Source organism: Sminthopsis crassicaudata, chromosome 4 (assembly GCF_048593235.1).
Source record: "Sminthopsis crassicaudata isolate SCR6 chromosome 4, ASM4859323v1, whole genome shotgun sequence".
NCBI classification, from domain to species: Eukaryota; Metazoa; Chordata; class Mammalia; order Dasyuromorphia; family Dasyuridae; genus Sminthopsis; species Sminthopsis crassicaudata.
This window is the reverse complement of record NC_133620.1, coordinates 353,556,235-353,575,349: the sequence shown is the minus strand read 5'-3', so window position 1 is coordinate 353,575,349 and position 19,115 is coordinate 353,556,235. Positions and strand designations below refer to the sequence as shown.

At 46.6% G+C, this 19,115-nt stretch overlaps 2 protein-coding genes across 4 annotated transcripts in view; one reads left to right on the top strand and one right to left on the bottom strand.

The window, feature by feature from the left end:
- The window catches only part of ATP6V0A1 (ATPase H+ transporting V0 subunit a1), a 100,405-nt gene extending 99,225 nt beyond the window's left edge, over positions 1-1,180 (bottom strand). For all 3 annotated transcript variants that reach the window (XM_074261584.1, XM_074261587.1, XM_074261590.1), the window contains exon 1: positions 1,046-1,180. The gene's annotated coding sequence lies outside the window, so the exon portion shown is untranslated. The remainder of the gene's footprint in view (positions 1-1,045) is intronic.
- Positions 1,077-14,732, top strand: CAVIN1 (caveolae associated protein 1). The gene is made up of 2 exons (XM_074261593.1): positions 1,077-1,742; positions 13,825-14,732. Exons 1-2 carry the CDS (start codon positions 1,278-1,280, stop codon positions 14,521-14,523), a joined length of 1,164 nt encoding a protein of 387 aa, XP_074117694.1. The 5' UTR covers positions 1,077-1,277; the 3' UTR covers positions 14,524-14,732.
- Positions 14,733-19,115: the final 4,383 nt, after the last annotated feature.

Here is a 19,115-nt window from a genome sequence, read left to right as displayed (position 1 = left end):
AGATTTGATTTCCTAACCAAGAGAAAGATCTGCAAGATAGAGTTTGTGTAGGTATGCATTTTTTGGGGGGTGGGGGTGGGGAGGGACAGAGAGTTGACTAAATTCCCTAGAACTCACCTTTACAAGTGATAAATTCTTAATGATAGCTACCATTTACATACAAAATATGAACCACAAAACCATTTATGGAAGAGGCAGCCAGGTGGTTCAATGGCTTAGAGTGCTGGATCAGAAAATTGCTGTTCATTTGTGCTCTGGACCATTCCTGACCCCGTTTGGGGTTTTCTTGGTAAAGATACTGAATGATTTGCCATTTTTACAAATGAGAAAACTGAGGCAAGCAAGCTTGAGTAGTATTCCTTAGATTCTATCGGCCTTGGAGTCAGAAAGACCGGGGCCTGGTCTCAAGATACATAAGTGTCAAGGAGCGCCCCACCCGAAAGAAGAGCAGCCACCATTTGCATAGTCCTTTAAGGTTTGCACACCTCATTTGATCTTCGGAACCATCCTGTGAAATAGGTGCTAACTAGAACCTCACAGACCACATTGGAGCCGAGGGGCTCGGGCGTGAATTGCGAGTGGAAGAGATTACACACTGCCCCCGGTGTATGACCAACCCTTCCCTTCTTTGGGGAAGGAGGGGGAGGAGATCCCACTGATCTCCCCAGCCCTGCAACCTAGATGGAATTCTCTCTTTCCCCCACCCAAACACTCAACCTTCAGGACCTAAAGTTGTTGCTTTTCATAGTTTTTGAAAGGGGTGTGGCGGCGGCGCGAAGGGGTGGCGGTGACCGGTACAGAGTTTGAGGGAGAGGTGAGAAAGACGAAAAGTAAAGGAGAGTAGACGCATCTACCTCCCCACCCAGTCTACATTCCTCCGCCCCCGTACCAAGCCCACTCCCGGCCGCCCCCGCTGCCCGCCGAGGAGGCCCTCGCCTCCTGCTCCAAATATTCCAACTATCCCGGGGAGGGTGGGGCGCTGTGCTCCCGCCCCCCCCAACAGCCCACCACAGTCGCTGCCCCCCTTTTTTCGCGCGGTCCCCACCTTTTCTGGGGTAGGGCCAACCAATGGGCGGCGAGTCTCCGGGCTTTGGCCTGGGAGTTTAGCGGCCCCCGCCCCACTGTCCCGGTGGCTGGAGGGTTGCACACGAACTCGGCTCAGGTTTCCTCTCCTTTCCTCTCCTCTCCTCTTCCTCTCCCTTTCTGCCTGTTCTTCCTCTTCCTCCTCGCAACTTTCCACCTCCACTCCTCAGGGCCCTGCTCGGCTCCTGGTAGCCATGGAAAACTCCCCGCTTCATATCATCGAGCAGCCCCTCGCGGGATACCCCGAGCCTGGGGTCCCAGAGGCGTCCCAGCCCGAGGCGCCCGCGGAGGAGCTGTCGGGGGGCTCCGAGGACCTGATTAAATCGGATCAAGTGAATGGGGTGCTGGTCCTGAGCCTGCTGGACAAGATCATCGGCGCCGTGGACCAGATCCAGAACACCCAGACCCAGCTGGAGGAAAGGCAGGCGGAGATGGAGGGGGCCGTGCAGAGCATCCAGGGCGAGCTGAGCAAACTAAGCAAGGAGCACGGCACCACGAGCAACACGGTGAGCCAGCTTCTGAATAAGGTGCGCAAGGTCAGCGTCAACGTGAAGACCGTGAGGGGCAGCCTGGAGCGCCAGGCCGGCCAGATCAAGAAGCTCGAGGTCAACGAAGCGAAGCTGCTGCGGCGCCGGAACTTTAAAGTCATGATCTACCAGGTGAGCGCGAGCTTGCAGACCCCCCCCTCTTCCCCACGCCTGCCTCCGCCCCTCGCCTGGTCCCCGCCAGCCCCAGAGCGCCCAGCTTAATCCTGAGAGCCCATCGCCGCAGCCCCGGGGCTGGGGAGGGAAGGGGCAGCCCGAGGCGCTCCTCTGGCCGTCCCCCCCACCCCAGAAGAGGGACTTGTCCCCGTCCCCACGCCATCTGCCCCGGAGCTAGGGATCGTCCCTTCTTCCGGGTGCATTCAGCCTGGGCAGCCGCGGAGTTGTTCTCAGCTCCCTCAGGGACCCGATCTCAGGGTTCTTCCTGCAGGACCCACTCAAACCCTTTGAACTCCCTTCCCCCCCCCCAGGTCCACAGGTGGATGTTGTTGGGATCGGCAGAGGGAGGGGTGGAGGGTCCCCGCTCTCTAACTCTTGCCTTCCTATTGGATACAAGGAGGCTCTATTCCTTGCCCTAGGAAATTCCCGATTTCTGTCTAAAGGCGAAGTTAGAAAACTTCAGCGAAGCGGATGGGAGGCTGGCAGAGTGAACGCTGCCCCGCTTAGGCCGAAGGGTCTTGGGAAGGGCTGGGCCACAGGGCTGCAGTGGCAGTGCCTGTAAGCAGATACTGGTTGGCCATTCCCTGAGACTGGGGCCTCCAACAGGCCTGGCCAGATATAGTTTGGTGATTCAGAGCTAAGGCATGCGCCCGTGGGGCTCTTGCCAGCAAGGCTGGTCCTCCTGATTCCCATCCCGTTATTTTGCTCCCCGATTTGATAGAATGGAGTCCCCGGAATCAACCCTCCTTTAAATTTCTCAAATGGGTCAGCTGTCAGGGGAGAAGGATAAAGAACCCCCGGGAAGCCGGGAGTCAGTCTGGTGTGTCAGATGGTGAGGACTTAGGGGACTACTCCACCCATTTGATTAGATAATGTGGAGGAGACCCCCGGAGTTGACTGGCAGGCTCAGAGCATTAGGGAAAGGGAAATTAAATGGCATCCATGCAGTTTCTAATGAATTTTACCTGTATTAAAGCAAGGGGTTAGGTGGAAGGCATAATGGAGGCAGCTGAACACGCTTTTAGATTGGGGTGGGGCCTTCTTTAATGTCCCAGTCAGGATCCCTGCCTCCTTTTCTCCGTACTAAAGAGAGTAGAGAGAACAGAGGATTTTGAACTTTAGAATCACTGCATTAAATTTTCTATTCATTCTGGCTGAGGAAGCCAGGATCAGTGGGGTTATAACAGCTTGGCCTTCTCCAGTCCCTGGTTACACTGGTCTCTCAGTGACCCATGACCAGCCTCAATCTACATTCAATCCCCGAATCGGAGAGTTGGGGCGGGGAGTGGTCCTGAGGAAAGAGAAGGCCTGAAATCTTTCTCCAGGTTGGGGAGGGAGAGGAGGGAGGAGAGAGAAAGAAGCAATGGCTCTGCCCCACCCAATTTCTGGGCCCCAGTAACTTGACTTGCCAGGGATTTCCCCTCCCTATAGGCACCCACTTAACAAAAAAGTGATCTGGTTTCCTTCTCTCTTAGTACCCAGCTAGTGGAGAATGTTTTCCTGTGACTGTCTCCAATTAAAGTTCTGATGGCTTTTGGGTGGGATAGGGCACAGGCTAAGGAAGAGATGGAAGAAAGGAGGCTTTGGGGAAAGGAATTTCCATTTCTATTAAACTCTAAAAAACGGAGGCACTTTAGAGAAAAGAGGAAAGAAAACAGAGAGGGGGCATTTTTCTTCTCCAGCCTACACCAGCTGAATCTTCCCTTTTCCTACAAATCAGTTCCACATAAGGTGACATGTTATGTATTAAGTACTTGGCCAATATCAGTTGAATAAATCAATAAAGTATTGTCATTGTTCAGCGATGTCTGACTCTTCATGATCCAATCTGGAATTTTCTTGGCAAAGATACTTGAACAGTTTGCCATTTCTTTTCCCAGTTCATTTTACAGAATGAGACTAACAGGGTTAAGTGATCTGCTCAGGGTCACATAGCTAGTATTTGAGGCTGGATTTAAACTCAGGTCTTCCAGACTCCAGGTTCATTGCTCTATTCATTGGGCCACCTTACTGATGAATATAATAAATCATTAGCCACATATAATGCTCTGAGTCCTAAAGATATGATAGAAACCTAGACCTCAAGATAAACTGGACTATTTTTCAAATGAAGATGCTGGGTGAAAGGGAAAGAGAAATCAATAAGCATATATTTAGCACCTACTGTATATCAGACACTGTGCTAAGAATTTTTTAAAACAAATATCTCATTTGATTCTCACAATAACCTTATGAGGTGGATGCTATTATTTTTGACATCTTACACTAAGAGAAACTAAGGGCAGAAATTAAGTGATTTGCCCAAGGTCATTCAGCTAGCAAGTGTCTGAGGCCAGATTCCAACTTAGGTATTCCTAACTTCGGACCCATCCACTACAAAACTAGCAACTTCTATGAAGAAGGTTGGAGGATCAGGGAACATTATGAAATATGTGAGGCTGCAGTGTCGGTCTGTTTCCCTGTATCTCCATGCACTCTTCTCTTTCTGTCTAACCAGTAGGTATGTATAACAGGCACTCTGAGCCAAGTGACCTAGGTCATTCTCTGACCAGTATGGGAGGTTGCAGGAACTAGGACTTTGGTTGCATAAAATGATGGGGAAAGCATGGCAAATAGGCCAAAGTTGGGCCTATTCTTAGACTTAAAAAATAATGGGAACAATACCAAACTGGCATCTTGAAGAAGACTCCAACTTGGTAACTGAGTGGAGAGGGGAAAAAAAGTCACTAAAATTTTTCATTTGTTCCTTTCTCCTTTCCTATGTAGGGATTAAGGGAGTTTATTTATTTAGTTTTAGAACATGTTCCATACATTCTAGTTGAAGGGAATAGAGGAGGAAAAGGTTGACAGTGAGACAGTAAGAGTACCCCATGCAGTTTGGCTTTAAGTCCAGGAAAAGAATGAGGGAAAAATAGTGCCAAAACTTTCAGAAGAGGTGAATAAGGTGGTCACCTTGTATTGCAGAACTCCAATTCTAAGGACTAAAATGTTGGGCAAAACATGTAAGTGCCAGATCAGAGGAAGGATTCATGACCAACATAGTCTCTCATTGTGTTTATGTTAGAGGAGTTTGGGGAAATGGGGTGTTCCATCTGTGGTCATCATTCCAAAAATTGACTTTATGATCATGACATTGATCTCTTGTGGATGTTACATCATGACATTCTATGATTTAATTTAAAAAATTATGTCCAGGATAGGGATAGGAAAGACCCCAAACTGATAGAACAAAATTACAGGAAACTGATGTCACTAATGTCCACTCACTCCTTCTCCCAGTTCCTTTGGAGAGAGGGCATCTGAAAATGGAGGAAAGTACCTTACAGAGGTGGCCCTTTCTAATTCAATGTTCCTTCCAGATTCATGCTCCAAAGGCAACTATTTAGACTGGTTTTAGGTCCTTCTCAAAACTTACATGGGACTTAAATGGTGGAAATATCTAGTATCCTGGGGAGAAGGGAGAAATTTTTAGGAAGGCCTTTTCCCAACACTTCGTTTGTTTTCCATACATAGAATTGGTCTTGACCCATATTTTCCTTATTTAAAAAAAAAAAAAAGTACTGGAAAGCATTTATGGGATTATGGCTCATGGGGATTAAAGAGGAGGTGATCTTGATAGACCTGAGAGACATGAGGGATTTTCCTCCCTAAAACTGTAACCCAAACTATTGGTGACTCCCCAGCTATTTGGGGTGAGTCAGACTACCAGCCAAAATCTGACTCTGGAGTATAGATTCAGATAAGCCTCAAACATTGGTTCAAATTATCTCCCACTCTTCATGCCGTTTTTGAGAAGTGTTTGAGAATTTTATTTTATTTCTTCCAATCTTAATCCTGGGGGCCAAGTACAGAAATATATTTACAATCACCATCTGTCCTTCATAGGCATTGATTTTTCTTGGCTTTTGGAGGTAGAGAGGACCCAAGGAAAGATTCTCCTCATGTTAGGGCTTAGGACCAATATAGTGTGCATTTTCCTTTCAGATACACACACACACACACACACACACACACACACACACACACTCTTACATAAACCTCTCCTTTGATAGACATTTTTATCCTAGAAAACTCTGGTTAAAATTGTCAGAGAAATGCTTTAAGGGTAGAAGATACAGAATTGCAAGGGCCAGAAGGTACTTTGGAAATCTTAGGCTTTCAAATTGAAAGGGACCTTAAGCAAGAAACTAAGGCCATAAGAAGTTAGGAGCCTTGGCCGAAATCATACAGCTAGTAAGTGGCAGAGCCAGGATTTGGACTTAAGATGTCACAAAACAGCATCATTTATAGAAAGGAAGAGTTAGTGTTGTTTTTAGGCAGCATGCCCTAGTGACTTTTTGATGTGCTGACCTTCATATGCAATCAAGCAATTCAGGTCACTTTCACAAACAGCAGGGTCTTTTTCCTCTGCTTTGGTTATACCAAAATCCCAGGGTTCCCTAAAGTTCAGAACTTATTGTCCTGTCCTTTTTTTTTTTTTTTTTTTTTTTTGTATCTCAGTGGTAACTGCTGCCGGCTATAAATTCATTCACCAAATATTCAATACCTACTATGTATAAGGCATTGTGATATGCAATTGAAGACATGAAGATTAGAAAAAGATAGTTTATGCCCTCAAGGAGCTTATGTTTTATTGGAAGAAATAAGATGTAGAAGTATGATTCAAATAGAATTTGGTAGGGGCAAAAAGTGCTTCAGGAAAATTTGAGAAGGGAAAGGATAGAAAATTAAGAAGGCCTTAGGATTCCAGAAGTCAGAAATGAGGAGAAAGTACATTTGAATCATGGAAAATAGCATACATTTATACGTATGTTTGTGTATAGATGTATATGTATTTATATGAGGAAGGAGAGATTTGAACAGCTAGTAATCCAGTTTTCTTGTCAAAAGGACTATAAGTGGGAATAGCCTGTGAAATTAGGCTAGAAAGATAGTTTGAAGACAAATGATGAGGCACCTAGTATTCTAAGCTAAGAAGTTTGTATTTTACTGTATAGATAATAGGAAACCACTAAAGCAAGGGAATGGCTAGGGCAGACTTGTACCTTAGGAAGATTATTTTGGTAGCTCTTGAAGGGATAGATTAGAGGGAGGAAGAGACCACAAATTGAGAGACAAGTTAGGAAGTTATTTTAATAACCTTGAAGAGAGATAATGACTACTTAAAGAGTGGTGGCTTTGTAAGTAGAGAGAAAGGAACAAATATAAAGGATATCGTGGAGGTTGGAGTCTGCAAAACTAAACAGCTCCTGGTGGGGTCAAGAAGAAGGAAGGAGAGATGATTCTAAGATTTTGAACCTGAGTGACTGGTAGTGCCATCAACAATGGAAATTAGGGGGTGGGACTCTTTGAAGGCTGTACACAGCCATGGTATATATGCGTACTGGAGGAGCTAGAGCCGCTCTAGACCTTTAGGCAACAGAGATCTAGAGCAGCCAGCAAGCTGAGCAAATGGATAGCTATTGTCTGCTTACGGCCATCATTGCTTTCATAAAAATAAATTCACCGAGATAGTTGACTGCTTCCAGGATTTTGAGAGAGCTACCTGTGGTACAAGGGAAACAGAGGAACCTCCTCAGATACCCCTCTCCTCTCATTGCACATGAGTGGGAATAGAGTCCTGGGGGTTTACAACCAGAGCTGTTCACTTTAGAAGTGAGTCTTAAAGTGAGGTTAGGGAAAGGAACCTTGTGAATCCACCCACAGCTCAATCTGAGATGTGAAATTCACTGTTGAGAAGAAGAAAGTTATGCTAGTTCTTGTTTTCCCTGGTCTCACCAAAAATCTGTTTGACCTTCAATCCTACCTATTCCCATTGCTACTCCCACTCCTAGACTCTCCCTTTTAACTCTCAGGACAGGCTAAGACCTGTTTTATTTTTCTTTTTTAAATGGCTCCAGGCATTATGATGTAGCAGCTGTTGACAGAGTGGGTACTTCCCTTCCCAATCTTTCTCCAGGGATAGTTCTTTGTCTCCAAAGTCTGACATTCCTCCCAACTTCTTTGCTCTTAATGCTATTCATCAAGAGTTGCACTCTCCTCCTCCTCCTCCCATCCCCTTTCCCCTCAAATTCCTCTGGAGATATATGTGAGCTGTGCAGAATTACTGTGCAAGACTAGAAGGATTGAGTGACTCTGGAAAGTGAGATGATGTGGATTGATTCTGTTTCCTCCCAGGGCTGGGGAGTTTGAGAGTATTTGGGTGCAGGTCTAACTTTCATGGGTCTCTGTCTTTCAGTCTCTTTTCTCTCATGCCATTTTGGTATGATGATTGGTCCGGCTTCACCCCTAAGTGTCTAGTGTTAAGTCCAGCTGGATTTAAGGCTGACTTGTTTTTTAAACTTCTAATCTCTTAGGCCATTCTCGGAGACCATTGTTCACTGTGGGATAAGGAGGGGGTGGAGAGAAGGCTTCGGAAGAAGTGATGTGGCAGAAGGGAAATTGTTCTGAGGGGGAGGGGCAGGATGTTCCTTTTCCTCACCCTCTCCCCTCTCCCATCCTAGACATTACCCTAAGTTCTCTCTGCCTGAGAGTATAATCAGAGTCTGGATCAGCAGCTGTGTAGGGCTGGGCTTCCAGGCTGAGAGGATGGCAAAGTTGTTTACTTACTCTTTTTACCCTCTCCTCCCAATGCTTTTTTGGCTGGCTCAACTGGCCCAATTCATGGTTCAGCAAAGGTGGAGCATAAATGGAATTCTAAGGGAAGGGCTTTGGGGGCTGGCATCCCCTTACTCTTTGAGCCTTCCATTGCCTCCCCACCCCCAAGCCATTCATTCTGCCTCATCTTCACCCTCCCCTAACTTGCCCCTAAGTCACCGAAAAAGCTACAGTGGCATCTTGGTCTCCGATGGCTGTATTATGTGTTTGGGCAGAATAAAGAGCTGAGATTCCTGCTAAGAGGAAGAATGACAGGGACAGAGGGAAGTGCTGGTAGAAGGAATCTGTGAAGGGAGTGGTAGGGGAGGATGTGTTGTATGTGTTTGTATACGTGCAAAGTAGAATCTATTTCTGAGTCCCCAGCACACAAGTACCTTTTGCAATCTTGCTTCAGCACTGTGTGTCCCAACCTATCCTGGCCCAGGAGCCTTCATTTAAATTTGGTTTCCTTCTATTCCAACTCCCCTAATTAGAATCTAACTCTGTTCTGCTTTTGTTCCTTCTCCCTACTCACCAGCTTCATCCCTGCATGTCTCCCAGGATTTCTTCCTTTCAGCACATTCTTCACCTAGCCAACATCCCTTTTAAACCCCTTTTCCTTACCTTAGCCTGAGAAGAAGCCGAAAACGCCCTCTGAGCACGGCACACCCAAGATCGTACCCTTTGACCTTCTGCCTGAGACTGTGCCCTTTGACCTGTTGCCTGAAACAGTGCCTGAGAATCCATCCTTTGACTTGGCACCCAGGACAGTGCCCTATTACCCACAGTCTGAGTCCCCGACTAGCCCTGAGGAGCTGACAGAAACAGGGGGTATTTGAAGTGTATGGGATCTTCCCTTTAAGTGTTCAGCGGTGGTCAAGATAGAAAGGGACAACATGGGCCTTGACTAAGACCCGTAACAAGCAGTGTGTGCAGTGAAAATTCGTAGTATAGCCAGGTATGAGCAGGAAAGGGGAGGGTGTGTGTATGAAGCTGAAGCCTTCTCCCTTCCTACTTTGTGATTGAAAGGAAGAAGGGCCTTTTCCCTCTTCCAAGTTTAAGGCAACCCTCCAAGCAAACTACAACCTCTCCAATCCCCACTCCTTATCCCCAGTTTATGGAACTTAACTTTTTAAAAAAGAGCCTATGGCTCCTAGGTGTTCTGCCCAGAATACTTCTCCCGTAGCTCCTTCCCTGCCCTTCCTTCCTAGGGAATACTGGAGCCAAAGGCAGCCAAGAGTACCTGAGGAGAGTAGGAGGAGCATTATCTGGAGGCCCCCCCAAAAGGCTCCCCACCTTTTCCAACTGGGGGGAAATATTTGCATTTAATTTTTTCCACTTAAAAAAATAAAATATTTTTGCAAAGAGATTCTTTGTGTTTGCCAGCTCCTCCCCTGGGTGGGGTACCCAAGAGCTGCCAACCCCAGAGAAGGCAGGAGAAGGAGGATAATGCAGTGGCCCAATAGGGTTTTAGCTTCTTTTTCTCTCCAGGGTAGGGAGGGAAAAATTCTTCTGTGGTTAATGTTTCTAACATCTTAGATTTATCTAAGAACTAAAGTTCTAGAGATTTTGTTTTAAGTCACCCTTTCCCTAATTCTTCTGCACACATACCTTCAGCCTCCCAATCCTTATATTTTCCTTCATCTTATACTCTAACAGCTATCTCACAGACTGGATAAACTCCTTCCCAAAGCCGTCTCTGGACATTACTAGGAAGAAAGCTGGTGGAGGTTTAGACTCACAGGAAGCTCCCATTTAGGACTTTCTGATGATTGTATTTTTTCCCCTGAAATTTCTTCATTCCACAACAAGAATTGTCATATAGGAATGGGAACTCTTAAAGGAAGGGACTTAGGGGTTATAGGACGCCATCGGGTTCTGACTTTTGGGTGGAATTAACAGAGGAGCATCCTTCACCTCTGTCTAACATGGGAACCTTTGGGGATGTTGATGGGGATCAAGGGGGAGAACTCTGTGTGCACATGCTCAGACTTTGGACATTAAAAGTAATTCTGGAAACCAAGTTTGATGCCAGTGGTTTTTTTTGGTTTTGTTTTTTATTAAAAATGTTAAAACCAAGCAAGAAACAGTTTTGCTCCTGAGCCTTGCCAAAGAAATGGGGTAAAAAGTGGTAGACCCTGGGTGTCCAGGGTGAGGGAAGAATCTGTTAGACTGTGTGGCTACTATTGTAACACACTGTAGTAGCTTTAGAGAAGGCTCCAGGGCTGAGTCACAGGGAACCAGAACTAGGAAATGAGGGGAAAAAACGAGGCAATTAGACTTTAAGGGACTTCCAGGACTTCCAGCTGTGAGTTTCTTAGGCATTTTATGATTCCACAAAAAGAATCAATTCGATGAGGGAGAGTTGGGGTCTCACTGGGGTACTCTCCAAAGAGAGTCTGCTCATAGGGATGTTCTCCAGTACAAGTCCGGTCTCTCCAGTGCCAGGACACGAGGAAGGTGACCGAGGAACTCAGACCACAGATGTTCTCCCCCACTTCTCACCCCAACTAGGAAAGGGCAAATATTCTTTTTTTCTTAGATCCCTTAGCATCTATTGCTTTGCTTCCAAAGAGTGAACCTCCACCTCAGGATTTTACAGATACCAGGTATCTCTTCAGATTGGGAGAGCCAAATCCCTTTCCCAAATCAAACATTCTGTCCTTTCCCTCTTCCACTTCTCATGTCCCTTCCAACTCCCTTCCCCTACCCTTTCCTGGTAGGCACAGATTCCCAAATGTGCAAGATCCTTTACTCTGCTTTGAGAGATTCCCCAGAGATCAGGCTGCCAGGGAAGATGCAGTGCAGGAACTCTCCCACTCCCTAGCCCAGCTCACTACCCCGGAATTCTGTCTGGAAATTCGCAGTCCAGGAAAATGAGCCAACTCAGCTTTGGGGGTTGGGGTGGGGCAGGGAGGAGGGCCAGTGATGCTGAAGGGGTGGGGGGGAGGGCCGGGAGACACAATGCTGCTCTGTTTCCCAGCTGCCAGTGCAAGTTTCCTAATTCTTCCAGCAGCCCTTTGTCTTTCCCTGGCATTCTCTGCCTTACTCCTCCTCCTTAGCTGCAAAGCTCAGTGCAGGGAAAAGCTTTCTCCAAGATGGCTCCTCTCGCCCTATCTTGCCCAGGAATGGAAGTACGAAAGTGCTAATGGCGAGGGAATGGATGGCAAAGTGGTGGAAGCTGGAACTTGGATAGGACTGAAAGAAGCAGAGGACAAGTGAATCCCCATTCCCAGATATCCTATGCAAAAAGGCTAGAACATGGCAAGAGTAAAAAAAGGAGATAAGGAAAGGGCTGGTAGGAGAGAAGGTGCCTCAGCCCTGGAGAATCCAACGTTTCTCAGCCACAAATGAGGAGGAAAAGGCAGAGGAGTGAAGACAATTACCGAGGAAGCGAGCTGGGGTGGCTGGGGACTACAAGTCCCAGCATGCCTTGTGTGCGGGTCACTGTCCGCTGGGAATTGTAGTTGAGCAAAAGAGAGCTATGGGTGCCTCGGAGTTCCGGGAACTTGGGGGTGGGGGAGGTTGCCTCGGTTGGAAGAAGAGGTGTGGCCCCCCCTTTGTCCTTGCTAATGACGTTGACTGGGAAGGAAGGAAGTTAGGGGTGTTCCTAGCTTTGTATATAAACCAGGAAACGGGAGGATATGCTGGGGGGGAGAAAGAAAAAGGAAGAGAATTTTTGTTGCAGGTGGTGGGGACATCCAGCTTCTGTGTGCGCTCATGTTCTCCTGCATGATCCCACGGGGGCCAATGTTTTTCACTTACTTTCGTCCCCAGGCTTGCCTTGGAAAAGGCTCATTCCCCGGCTGGCTGACTTCCCAACTGTTTTGTCACAATGATACTTTCTGCTTTTTATCCTGGAGAAGGTTGCAGGCAGCCATGGGAGGGCAAGGGGAGTCCCTCTGTAAAACCAACTTCTTCTCACTCCTAAACAAAGTCCCACAAGTAGGACTTTGGTCCCTGGGAAATGGAAAGAGGGTGCTCTGAAATCCATTGAGGTGGGGGAGGGAAAGGCAATTTTTAGACTTAGTCCCAAATGGGCTTGGAAAACCAAACAGTGCTGGAAAGTGAGAGAATTCTCTGACTTCCATGAAGGGAGGGGCAAGAGAAAAAGGAGAAAAGAAACCTGTGTTTGCCTCACAGCCACCCTTCCATAGTCCCTTCTCCGCAGAAATCGCCCTTACTGTTTCTCTGTAACCTGGGAAAGGGGACTAGCCCCAGCCTCCAACTCATTCTAATGTTCACAGTGCTCCGGGAGGGAACACACTGTGCAGCTCTTTCCCCTGTTTCTGGGAGCCGGCTCTGAGGGTGTAAGGAGCCTGGGAGATTTTGGAGGGATGAATGGCACTCCTCGTGGTGCTGCTGCAAGGTAGAGAGAGTTACGGAAGCCAAGCAAGATGCTGTGGTAAAACACTGCAAAACTTAAAAGTACCACTCCTTACCCATGCCCACGGTTCGAGTCTGTGCGCTTGTGTGGCCACGAGAGGGCAGAATGCCTCCTTTGCAGGGCTCGTTATGTCCCTGGGGAGAGGGGGAGAAGGAGGGCAGGATTGGGCCGTGCTCTGGGAGCTTTGGCTAGAGCCCTGTTACCGCACTGCCTATCACCTTCCCCAGCTGCTTACAGAACAACTTATCCCGATTTCCTGGAGCTTTTTCTCTCGGAGCCTCTGAGAACACCGGTGTTTCTAAAGCTCCACCCTTCTTCTCTGGGCTGTTTCCTTCTCCCTCTACAATCTCCATCATTTTCTCCCATTCCTTTCCATATTCCCCAGAGTACAGCCTTTCCCCAATCTGAATATAGAAACCGCACCCAGAAGGAAGGGAGGAATGCATGCAGGTAGGAAGTGCTTACTGGGGACTAAGCAATATACAAAGAAAAGGCAAGACTATCCCGGCCTTCAGGGTGGTCGTGTTCTAACAAACTGCACATCAGATGTAACAGTCCAGTTGTCCTGAGGGTACAAAGGTAGTCTCCTTTCTCATCTTTTCTCCGGAGAATGTATCCTTTTCGGATGTTGAGCCGTTTGTCAGTACCAGGGACTTTGGGCTAAGAACTTTTCTGATCCTCAGTGGCCGTGGCTGCTGGAGGGGGCACCCACAGAAAGGACAGTCCAGACACAAGACTGGCTTCCCTGAGTGATGCTTCAGGGGTGGGCCTGGAAGCCTTGTGAGTTGATAACTGGCCAGTGGTTCGTGCTGTCGCTCCCAGGGCTCTCGGGCTTATGTCCCATTGATGGCACCTGGTCAGCGGGTCATTGGTGAGGAAGGATGAGCCATCGCTATTCTCCAGGTTCTTGGGTTTGTGGTGTCCGGTTTTCCCAGAAACACATTTTGCCTGTGCCCACTGAGCTCTGATTTATTTTCTCCCCCATCCCCCAAACCATTTTTTGTGCTTTCCCACCAGGATGAAGTGGAACTACCGTCCAAACTGAGCATCAGCAAGTCCCTGAAGGAGTCTGGCCTGCAACCAGAGAAGGAAAGTGATGAGCTAGTTGAAGGGGGAGAGAAGCCTGATGATGCTACTGTGGAACTGTCCTCTGATGAGGCAGTAGAAATTGAGGAAATCATCGAGGAGTCCAGAGCAAAGCGCATCAAGAAGAGTGGCCTTCGGCGAGTGGATGACATCAAGAAAGCCTTCTCCAAGGAGAAAATGGAGAAAACGAAGGTGCGAACCAGGGAGAACCTGGAAAAGACCCGACTGAAGACCAAAGAAAACTTGGAGAAGACAAGGCACAACCTGGAGAAGAGAATGAACGAGCTGGGCACAAGGATCGTGACGGCCGAGCGCCGCGAGAAGATGAAGACATCCCGAGACAAGTTGCGCAAGTCCTTCACCCCTGACCACGTGGTCTATGCCCGCTCCAAGGTCACTGTCTACAAGGTGCCTCCCTTCACCTTCCATGTCAAGAAGATCCGAGAAGGGGAAGTGGAAGTTGTCAAGGCCACAGAAATGGTGGAGGTGGGAGGTGAGGAGGATGGGGTCGAAGATAATGGCGGTGAGGGTACCGACCTCCTGAGAGGGAGCAGTCCTGACATGCACACCCTGCTGGAAATCACCGAGGAATCAGATGCGGTGCTGGTGGACAAGAGTGACAGCGACTGAGCCAGACAGAGTGGAAAATGAAGAGCCATGCTCCTCCAAGGCTCCGGGGATGGAGGAGTGGGAGGAAGCCTACCCCACTCTCCCATCCCCAGAGCCTTTCATATTTTGAACTCTGTCTCTCTTTCATTCTGTCTGTCTGTCTGTCTCTCGGCCCCAAGCTAGGGCATTGGCCAAGAGTTTTATAAATTGAAAATATATCATTAAGAATTCGCCCCTTTCCCCTCGATTTCCCTATTTTTGGGGGGGAAAGGAGACTTGGCAGAACCTGCCACTATGATATTTTTACTGGTAGAAAGGTGAAAAAAGGCACCATTCACTTTCCAATTAATTATACAATTTGGGGTCTGCAAGAAGTTGCTGCCATTCCCCATTACTAGATCATCCAAAGCCGTTGGAGGTGCTACGGCCCTCTTTCTTTACCCCCTCCCAGCTCTCATTCCTGTCTTTTTAGTCTCATCTTGCCCAAGTTATTCTGTAAACATGGTCCCCTTCCTTTTGTTTTGGGGGTTTAAGCCATGTCTAGAGGAAATAGAGGCCTTTTCCTGAAAGAACACAAAGGCAGTTTGGGGCAGTGGAGTATGGAGCAAGGAGGGCCATGATAACTGTCTAGGGATAGGGTTTGAGGAGGGGGAGCAGATGTCCAGGAAGGTCACATTCTAGGCCCTGGCATGAAAGGCCTGGAGCCCGAAGGGACATCTCCATCTGCATGTACACACCCATGCAGGCACGTACACACATGGCTGTGTGGGAAGATGGAGAGCTGAAGGTGGAGCCTGGGGGGAGGGGAGAGCAGAGAAACCCCTCCCTAGCAGCCTAGAGAAAGACTAGGCATGGAGCCAGTGCTCCCAAGAGTGCTGCAAATCCACCGCCAGCTGCAGGAGGAAGGGCTGAGAAGGGGCAGGTCCCAGCTAAAAGCCCAGCTTGGCCACAAGATGTGGGGCAGGCTCTGTCTTGACTGGCCCACTATGACAGTGACTATGACTACTATGACACTGTGACTATGATATGGCCACCTCAAGTGTCAGCAGGGCTCCGCCAAACCTTCCCCTTTTGGTGGGTAGTATGATCCAAAGCCTGGCCCATTGCTTGCTGCCCAGCTGTAGCTGGATCAGTGAAATGGAAAGTGGTAGGGTTGGAAAACTATGACTAGGGAGGGTTTTGAAGGTAGGGACACAAGTGCCTCTGACAGGAGACAGATGAGTGTATGTGTGTAGCAAAAAAGGACAAAGAGAGGAAACCAGGAGAGGGAATTGTGCCCTGTTTGTACTTGTACCCCAGCCCAAGCTTATTAGTGCTCCTCTTCCCTCCCCCCAGATTAGACACAACTCTGCCCTTACTTTAGCTTTGTTTTCCCTGCTCCACAGCCTCGGGAGTGGGGCGGGAGAATATCTGCAATTGGCAGGACATACTCTCTGCTGACTTTTGACCATATTCTCTTCAGGATCCCCCAGTGCCAACCCCACCCCTTAGCCCAGTAACTCTTTGGGGTTATAAATTGCAGAGGCAGCTTAGCCCCCAAGGATGGCATCTTTAATCAAAGTCTACAAGTAGGTGCTTTGTCTTCCTAAGCCTAATACCCATTTCTTCCTTTCTTGTTCCCTGCCCCTTTTCTTCTTTCAGAAACTGCCTTACATTATGATTATTTTATACTGTAGAATTGCATTCAGCTATTTTCAGCCAAGGGTCGGGGGTGGGGGTGGGCTCGGGGCTGTTTCTGAAAAGGGAGCTTAAAACCTCTTTTATACACGCTTCACTTTTTTCTCCCCTTTTATTTCCTTCCTCCTCTGGAGAGATGAAGAATTAACTGATGGAGGATGGGGTGTGGGTGGGGCCTAGGGTCCCTTGGTGCTGATGGGCTGGTGGGGGCCAGGCTTTCAGAGGAGCAGGAGAGGGGAGGGAGATGCAGAGCTATCAGGCCATTTCTTTTGGGCTCGTGGTCTCTAGTGACTGCATCCTGATAATCAGCCTGACCAATAAAACTGCTTTTCTAAAAAAGACTTGTGTTGGACTGTACTTCTCCAAAGGAACTGTAGGACTGGCCATATTTCTCCACCCTTCTTGCATGTCTCAGAAATTATGCACTTGGATTCAGTCCACTGTAGCCAGGACCCTGAGCCCTAGGAGATATACCCTGCTTAGTCTGAGAATTTCCCTAAGAATTAGGGAAAATGTGATAGGGACAGATTTTTTTTAATTACATTATTATTATTATTATTATTATTATTATTATTATAATAGCTTTTTATTTACAAAACATATGCATGAGTAATTTTTCAACATTGACCCTTGCAAAACCTTCTGTTCCAAATTATCCCCTCCTTCTCCTCACTCCCTCCTCTAGATGGCAGGTAGTCCCATACATGTTAAATATGTTAAAGTATATGTTAAATCCAATATACTTATACATAGTTATACAGTTATCTTGCTGCACAAGAAAGATCGGGTTTAGAAAAAAGATAAAAATAACCTGAAAGGAAAAAACCAAAAATGCAAGCAAACAATAACAGAGTGGAAATGGTATGTTGTGGTCCACACTCAGTTCTCATGGTTCTCTCTTTGGATGTATATGGCTCTCTTCACTGAACAAGTGGAACTGGTTTGAATCGTCTCATTGTTGAAGAGAGCCATGTTCATTAGAGTTGATCATTGTATAATATTGATGTTGCTGCGTATGATTTCCTGGTTCTGTCCATTCACTCCGCATCAGTTGATGTAAGTCTCTCCAAGCCTCTCTGTGTTCATCCTGCTGGTCATTTCTTATAGAACAATAATATTCCATAACCTTTATATACCACAATTTATTCAGTCATTCTCCAATTTATGGGCGTCCACTCAGTTTCCAGTTTCTGGCCACTACAAAGAGGGCTGCCACAAACATTCTTGCACATACAGATGCCTTTCCCTCCTTTAAAATCTCTTTGGGATATAAGCCCAGTAGTAACAATGCTAGCTCAAAGGGTATGCACAGTTTGATAACTTTTTGAGCATACTTCCAAATTTTTCTCCAGAATGGCTAGATCCAATCACAATTCCAACAACAATGTATCAGTGTCCCAGTTTTCCCACATCCCCTCCAACATTCATCATTATTTGTTCCTATCATCTTAGCCAATCTGAGAGGTGTGTAGTAGTATCTCAGAATTGTCTTAATTTGCATTTCTGTGATCAATAATGATTTAGAGCACATTTTCATGTGGCTAGAAATAGTTTCAATTTCTTTATCTGAAAATTGTTCATTTCCTTTGACTATCGATTGGAGAATGGCTTGATTTCTTATCAATTTGAGTCAATTCTCTATATGTTTTGGAAATGAGGCCTTTATCAGAATCTTTAGCTATAAAAATGTTTTCCCAGTTTATTGGTTGAAGGACAGATTTTTAAGGAAAAGGATAGTACTAAATTTATAGGGAAAAGACCTGGATTTCAGTCCTGGCTCTTGGGCAAATCATTTCTCCAGGACCTGTTTCTTTATCTATAAAATCAGGAGGTCAGACTAGATGGCCTCTAAGGTCCCTTCTAATTCCCCTGTGAAATTAAATATAGCTGGGAAAGGGTCCCAGAGTTCTTTACTACTAGCACGCAACGTATTCCTTGCTCCCCGTAGGTTGAACTCTTTTTTTCCCCCCAGTTAGATACCCAAGGCCATCCCCCTTTCTCCTCCTTGTTTGCTACTCCCTACCCCCTCCCGTCACCCCCATCTCCACCTCCCAATACAGATGGCCATGTATGAGGAGGTACAAAAAGAGAAAAATAATGTTGGATAGAGAAATTTAGAACTGAAGTCAGCTTCCCAATCCCCTGGGAGGATTGGGAAATGAGCCTGATCTAAAACCATCTGACCCAGCAAGCTGAACATCTAAGAATTCTGCTTATTTCTGAACTAAGAGCCAGATCTACAGCTACAGGAAGAAAGCACCAAAGCCTTGATACCTCACTCCATCCCCCAATTGAGGAAGGAAGGCAGGTAATCCCAGGGAAAACTGAGAGATCTTGACACATGATTGTATGAAGCTGTATTCATTCTTCCCACACTCTGTTCCAAGTGCCATACTTCCTTATCCATAAGAATTAGACTTCTTATTCTCCCTAATCTATATCATTTTTATCACCTTTCCCTGATTCAGTACCAACTTTCTTTTTTTTTTTTTAATTTTTTATTTTATTTTATAATTATAACATTTTTTGACAGTACATATGCATGGGTAATTTTTTACAACATTATCCCTTGCACTTACTTCTATTCAGATTTTTTCCCTTCCTCCCCCAACCCCCTCCCCCAGATGGCAAGCAGTCCTATATATGTTAAATATATTACAGTATAATTTAGATACAATATATGTGTGTAGAACCGAATTTTTTGTTGCACAGGAAGAATTGGATTCAGAAGGTAAAAATAACAGTTTACATTCATTTCCCAGTGTTCCTTTTCTGGATGTAGTTGTTTCTGTCCATCATTAATCAATTGGAATTGGATTAGTTCTTCTCTATGTTGAAGAAATCCACTTCCATCAGCATACATCCTCATACAGTATCATTGTTGAAGTGTATAATGATCTTCTGGTTCTGCTCGTTTCACTCAGCATCAGTTGATG